The 7,408-nt window shown below is 34.5% G+C and overlaps 1 protein-coding gene across 1 annotated transcript in view; it reads left to right on the plus strand.

Annotated features, from left to right (window-relative positions):
- Positions 1-342: 342 nt before the first annotated feature.
- CENPN (centromere protein N) overlaps positions 343-7,408 on the plus strand; it is a 7,465-nt gene continuing 399 nt past the window's right edge. Inside the window, exons 1-9 of the mRNA XM_010183096.1 lie at positions 343-513; positions 1,657-1,702; positions 2,381-2,437; positions 2,833-2,909; positions 4,473-4,649; positions 5,386-5,487; positions 6,021-6,078; positions 6,513-6,625; positions 7,255-7,378. Coding sequence (XP_010181398.1) covers positions 343-513; positions 1,657-1,702; positions 2,381-2,437; positions 2,833-2,909; positions 4,473-4,649; positions 5,386-5,487; positions 6,021-6,078; positions 6,513-6,625; positions 7,255-7,378 — 925 coding nt within the window. The remainder of the gene's footprint in view (positions 514-1,656; positions 1,703-2,380; positions 2,438-2,832; positions 2,910-4,472; positions 4,650-5,385; positions 5,488-6,020; positions 6,079-6,512; positions 6,626-7,254; positions 7,379-7,408) is intronic.

The raw sequence follows: 7,408 nt of genomic DNA on the forward strand, positions 1-7,408 counted from the left end.
GTTTCTGCGGTTCTCTTTGCGTCCGTGCCCGCTGGACACTCATCGGACCGGACAGGCCATAACAGCCCTGGGTGAGGGCCAGCGCCCCGTGTCTTTCCAGAAGCTCGCACCAGGCCTCGGTCAATGAGGTAAACTTCTGAAGGCTTGGGGAAAAATTATTGTAGAAAGCGTTTTAACTCACTGTCGCTGGTGTCCGCCGAAATCTGTGGTAGTGCCACGCTTAGGACTGATCCCTGTGTTCTGCTAGTCGTGCCTAGGTACAGCTTACTAAGGGAGCGAGTCTCCTGAGCCTGCCTGTGCCTTGGTCTTCTTTAGCGTTTCAACTTTTCAGGTGGCTTCATCATGGATGAAACTGTTGCTGAGTATATCCGAAGAACTGTAGTAAAAACCCCACGAGATGAAATCAAGACCATGCTGCAGAAATGGGGCTTTCTCTCTGAGACACAGCTGCAAACCATAAACTTCCATCAGATAAAGGAGAATATTTCTCGAGATGTTGTTCAGCTCTGTGAGGTAATCCTGTCCTTTGGGAACTGCCTGTCGGTGGCATACAGGATGTATGTTGAAGCACCGTTCAAAAGACATTCTTATGAAGAATCTAATTATCTTTGGCCATAACACAGCATCAAATAGCAGTTTGTAGTCCAGAAAATGTAAAGCTGAGCTAGTAATACCATTAATTTTGTCGAGTTGATAGGACTGAGTATGGTAGTATGTGTTTTGAGCTCTAAGTTGCACAGGGCAGGTAAAAACTTAGCATGTTAAACCTTTAAGAAATGGGTGTATTTCCAAATTGTAAAGTAAAGGCATTCATTGACATGTATACTCATTACATAGTGCTAATTTAAATGTATTAAGTATCAGTAATGATAGCACTAGTTTATATCTTTTAGACTTTTTAGATATTTTTTTTTATTTTCTTGGCTGGAACTATTTCCATTCTGCAATGGAAATAGTTTAAGCAAAAAAAAGTTTTGTGATCTCCTACTTAAGTACTCTGATTTTGGTGTACCAGGAATCTTAATATGTACTAGGTGTCTTTATATATAGTATCATAACCCAGTTAGATACAGTTATTACTGATATCTCTTAAATTCTATAGCTTTTTCATGTCATTCTCTTTAAAATTCATGCTCAAAGATTAATTACATGAGGTGTAGATCAAACTGCAGGCAAGCTGTTAAGTTATTCTTGTAAGATAGCAAATGTCTTATTTTAAAATAGCATTTGTTTCTGAAACGATTCTTATAGTGTCATAAAGTTTCTTAAAAATCTTTTCATGCTATGATGGTTAAATAAAGAGGAACCAAGTATCTTAAAATTCCTGACAGTGAAATACTAGTCACTATTGCGTAATATCATGATTACCCATTAATTTTACTTGCTAATTGCTTGTATGTTATGCTATAAGGACAACGTTTTTCTTGCTGCCTCTGCAGAAACACTTAAACCTTGCTGAAATAGCTTTCATTATTGATTTCTGAAAACAGTATTGTGTGCACATTGGGACCAAGTGTGGTATCTCTGAGGAGCATGTATGTGCTGTGGACTTCAGTGCAGTACTTTAAACTACCAATACTGAGATTTTTCACTTACTAAACAGTGTGGTAGAGCATTCTGGACCTATAACTCACTGTGCTTTGTTATTCTTTCTAGGAAAATTCTGCAGACATAAAGCAAGCAGCTGCTCTAGACATAATCTGTGAGTAAAAAATTAAATTAAAATAACCTCTTTCTATTTTTCTGAGTAACTTGATAATGCCCTTAATTACATAGCAGTTGCTCTAGTGAGGTACAGATGCATTTGGTGTAAACAGATTACGTTTTAGATGATGGATGTTAAAGTATCTAACCTTTTTTAAAAAAATTCAAAAGCTCAAAATCAAAAAGAGTATGTTTGCTTCTTCTGAGGTCTAAATAGATCTAAACCGTGGTAAACCACATTTCAGCACAGAGTTATGAATGTAGAGAGAGATGTTTGTCTCCAGTATGCACTGAACCCTAGAATCAGTAATATCATCCTCCAATAGGGAGTGACATAGGCAAAATTATCAGCAAATACACCAGGTGGAACTCTTAACTCACAACTTGATGACAGAATAGTTTAAATCTCAAAGTTTCTTTTAACAGTCAACACTTCTTAGTTTGTGTTTAGACTGAGTTTCGGTCATATTAGGTAAAATACTTCTTTAAACATTGAACCTCAGAGATACTCTTTATTAGTTTAACCAAATTTTAAAAAATTATTTTAGGTGTACTATGAGTGGTATCAGAAGTAATCTTTTAGAAATAACCTTGTCATAAAAGTATGGTATTAGTTGTCCCTTTAATTGCCATTTGATAATATATTGTGTTATTGAGCAATTCCTTATTTTCTTAGACAACCACATCTACCCAAACAAAAGAATGTGGAGTGTTTACCAGATGAGCAAAAGAGGTAAAATGCCTTTCCTTGCTGTAATCTCATAGTTCTCAGCAACTTAGTGAAGTGCTGCCTAATATCATGTGTTTTAAATGCAGTCTAGTTTGGATTTTTTCAGTAGAGCTATCTTTATAGTCTAAAATGGATTTTTCAATAGAGATACCTTTACTGTTTTTAGAATACTTTCAATTAACTTCTCATGCAATTATTAGAAATTAGTAACTACTGATTAAATACTAACCTTTAAATAGCAATAATGAGGCTTAAATTTAATATACAGCTTTTCATATAAGGCTATGCAACTTCAGCTTTCTCTGCTTAATTTTGTTTCAGCAAAGCTGTAGAAAACTTCTCTAAACTACTTCTTGTAAAGACAATTCTAGTTTGTTTTTTTTTTTCTTGTGTAACAGGGGAAGAAACGGATTTTTTTGATGTAACAGATTTCAAAAAAAAATTTAAAAGACGACTTCGGTCAGCCTTGAAAAATGTAAGAATAAATCCATTCTAAGTTTGTTACACAGCTCTGACATCAATAAATTGTTTTCGTAACTTTAGCATGGTATTTTTTTTTCTTATAGACTACATCAAAATTAAATTGAATTGTTCATTTGGGAATGGTAGGGAAATAAGAAAACTATTGCATATCCATTCTACCAAATTTTCAATTATGCTAGAGTGAAATAAAATGTAAGTTTGCCTTAAAATATGATGGGCTTCAAGAAAGGCAGTGTGTTTGTTTTCTATCACATTTTTCCACTATTTGAGTACACGTGTTGCCTAGGTAGGTTTATATTGCTTTGCCATGTTACCCGGTATCAACACACAAACAATAACAATCGGAACAAGCCGAGTGTAGGGCGAATTTGAAGTAGCCAGTAAGCAGGACAAGGAAGTTCAGTTATTGCAACTTAGATTAGTAGTGAAATTGTACCCATTTCCTTTTAGTTCTGATTTTGAAATGGTGTTTTGTGATGGCTGTGAGAACTTGGCCCTAGTATTTCTTTACATCATAATGACTGAAAGACCATTGTCAGTAGCAAGAAGCAGTTTCTAGACCACAAAAATGAGCACGACAAGAAAAACATGAAAAGTAGGTACCATCACCTCACTTTTGCTAAGCAATTTGCAGAAGCCTTTTCTTGCTTCAGCTCACCAGCTTCATTTAAGCAAAGCTATAGATAATCCCTCTGGCAAGTTAGCCGTGTCACTTCTTGATCCACAAAGGATTCCCACTGACAACAGTAGGGGGCAACAAATACAAATCAGAGTAACAGATAATCAGTTGCCGTTCATATAACTATTACAGTAAAGTTTTGCAATATTTTAATTTAAAAAATACAGAAAAACTTTGAGAAGTTATGTTGGTCTAGCAGTTTAAGCAATTTGTGATGTAGCTGGACTAGAAGCTTCACTACATGTACCTCAAAGGAAGAGTTGGTTTTGGTTTGGTTTTGTTTGTTGGGTTTTTTGTTTGTTTGGGGGTGATTTGTGTTTTGGTTTGGTTTTTTGTTTGTTTTCTTTAAAGGAAGTTTTCCCACTTTTAAGTTACCCAGATTGGGTGAAGGTAAAAAAGTAACTGAGGAGCAAATCTACAAGAACAGAAAAGGGAATCTTCTTCAAATTTCTGCCTGTGTATTCTTGAACAGTGATAAATACAAAATCACAAGTTGATCAAAATTTTTGCATCTCAAAAATTTGACCTATTGGAAATCCTGCCTCTAGCCTTCCATCTTTTTGTTGTGTTATTTTCCCAAAACAAAGAATCAAGGCTTTTGTAATAAGCTGTTCTTATTTTCACTCTTCAGAAGAAAATGTACATGAATACAAAAGTCATTTTGGAGTTTAAAAGGTGATTTTTTTCTTCAGTTTAAGTTTATTGCTTTTCTGTGAAAATTTGATTTAAATACAATCCTGACCACACTAGTGGGATCTTATTCAAGCAGTGGTGTACTAAATTATGTTTGGGTTCTTGTGAACACAGGGTTAAGAGAGAAAATCTTTCTAGATGCCTGAATGTGCTGGTAAATCAAAGCTTTTCTTTTTCTATTAGGTCACTATCAACTTCAGAGAATATGAGGATGATGCAGTCTGGATTAGAATTGCCTGGGGAACACCGTATACAAAACCAAACCAATACAAAACCAGCTATGTTGTGTACCATTCACAGACTCCCTATGTCTTCATTTCTGTCTCAGTGCTTAAAAGCAACTTGCCTCTGTTATGTCAGGTACAGAATAAAACAGTGTAGGCCCTGACTTCACCACGGTCATGTAAAACTATAATTGTATTAGCCTGTAAAAGGATAGGTAAAGCTTTATCACTTAGTGTAATTTCCTAATTTCCACAGTCTCCCCTCTCCCCCTTAGCTCATGATAAAAATGGGGCAAAAACCAATCTTTGTGACCTTTGGAATGATGCATCGTGAATCAATACAATCTAGTGGAATTTTTGCTAGCCTTGAATTGCTCTAATTTCTTAACCAAATGGTAGGCAATATTTGTTTAAATTGACTTGTAGAAGTTGAAGAATATTACACCAACACAGTTAACTTTAAGAACTAAAAGTATAAGGTCATTAGGGAGTGCTATTAATTAGTTTTAAGACATTTTCTGTTAAATTGTGGTGATCAATGTTGGTAGTCTGTAATTTGTTATCTATTTAGCAGATTTCTGTACAAGCAATTGAATTATTTTATTAATCTGTTTATTTTATGTATTTATTTATTTTTCAGCTGATAAGGCTATAGGCCTATCTGGTTAATCCCATGAATGCTTTTAAATATCAACCTAATCTTAACAGTTTATTCAACGCATTTGCAGACATGAGAATCCTGCTAATTAAAGGGCAGTTGCTTACCTTGAAACAAAAACATTGCAATGTCTAGAAAAACTGTATTCTTTCCATATTATAAGAGCAGCGATGATCAAGACTGATGTTAAAACAGTTTCAATTTTTACTTAAAGGCCTTGGTAGCTGCTTCCAATTACCATGACATCCGTGAAATGGAGCTTCGAAGTCATTCTTTAAACTCCCTTAAAGATATTGTGTTTAAGAGATATAGCCAGGTGAGTCACTTTACAAGTACATCCTAAGTCTTGCTTTCTGTTTCAGGCCTAGGTCTCATCCTCTAGCAGGGGGGGAATTCACTTCTTCCAAGAGACATCAAGTTAAAACAATACTGAACCACTGAGGTGGACAACCTTTCATTAAGGTAACATTACAGTGGGGATGTAATTACTTGGTATCCCACCTACTCTTTATTATTGTTATTCCTGATGGTTTAAACTCAGTCTAAACATGGTATGAACAATGCAGTCCAAAGACGTTTTAGCATCATTTCAGTAGGCTTCTTAGAGCAGTGAGTTGAAGGCGCTTACTCTGCTCATCCATGTAAAACTTCTAAATAGAGAAATGTCCACAATTACCATAGAATATACACTCTTTTCTCAAAATAAAGCCAGTCTAGTAATTGTCAAAAAAATGGAAGAATACTTACTTTCAGAATAAGAAGAAATCTGAAAAATTCTTTTCAGCTACAGCCTCTAAAAGTGGAAGTGAACTAATTTGGTTTTGGTTTTGTTTTTCTCCCTCTCTGTAGAACTTTCAAACTTATTATCCAAAGCCCCTACAAGAAAGGAACATAGCACTGGAAAGTGGTATGTATATTTTAAATTAAATAGGTGTTTGAATGTCATTACTGCTGGCTTATGAAATGAGAATCATAATAGGAAATGTGCATATGTTACATCTGCATTATATTATCCATCCTGGTGGGGTGATGTAATAAAAGCTGTCACTAGGAGAGGTAAATATTTCCCCATGACTGTCATTGGTCGGTTATGAAACCAAAAATACTCAATGCCCAGTATCACATTTCATATTAGTTGAGTTTTTTCTCTTGGTAAGAATAGAAACTGATGGAGACAGATAGCTTCTGAAAAAAAATTTCTGATGAATTCTTTAAAATTATTATTTTCAGATTTTCACTGGAGTAATCATCTGATCAGAAAAATATTGTATCAGCTGACAAAGCTGGTTTTCTGTTTTGTTGTTTTCTTTGTCTTCTCTTACCTACTTTTTTTCCCTGCAGCAGATTTAAGGATAGTTCAAGAAAACAGAAATGAGAAAGAAAGAATACTGAGAGTGAATAAGGAAGTTTTTGGTGATGGTCCCCAACCAAAGCTTGAATTTGCACAATATAAGGTAGTAAAAGCAACAAATTGTGGTTTTTAAATAATTTTTTAATATAATGGTAGCTACATCAAATTGCAAATTAAAGAAATATTAGATTTATTTAAAAAAAAACAACTTTAAAGAGGACATATTTTAAAATAAATAAGTTAAAATTACCTTTAAGAAACACATTTGCATGGAGATTTGGTAAGACTACTAGATCGCATTTCAGTCTTTCAGCCTTGTGAACTAAGTATTTTGACTTGTAAATAAAGGTAGACTTATACCAGCAGCACGTTGGATGAGAAAATAGGGTTATTTGAAGTACGTACAAAGCTTAGACTACATAAACACCATAATCTAATTTCTTGGATGATGCACAGATTTTATCTGATGAACAGATAAGTTGGAAATTCTTAAGAGACACTCAGTGTTTTACAATATTATTGAAGCAGCTGCCTCTTTCAGCAATAGTTTACCACATGGTGGCACCCTCTGATTTCATTACAATATTCCTACAGCTGGAATCGTGTTAACATTAGAAATAATAGGCAAATAAGATACAGACATAGTACGTTTTTCATATAACGTTTAAGTAAAAACATGTAAACAACATATATTCACTATTTATACTCTCTGATTAAATTTTTTGTTAACAGCTTGAGACGATGTTTAAAAGTGATCCTGAAATGAATGTTTTGGATAAAAAAGAACCATTCAGATGCGTGGTCAAGTTTTCTAGTCCACATCTTTTAGAATCACTGAAGTCCTTGGCACCAGCAGGTGAGTGTTCCAACTCTACAAAATGTAGGG

The sequence above is a fragment of the Mesitornis unicolor genome, unplaced genomic scaffold (genome assembly GCF_000695765.1).
Source record: "Mesitornis unicolor isolate BGI_N332 unplaced genomic scaffold, ASM69576v1 scaffold51104, whole genome shotgun sequence".
NCBI lineage: Eukaryota > Metazoa > Chordata > Aves > Mesitornithiformes > Mesitornithidae > Mesitornis > Mesitornis unicolor.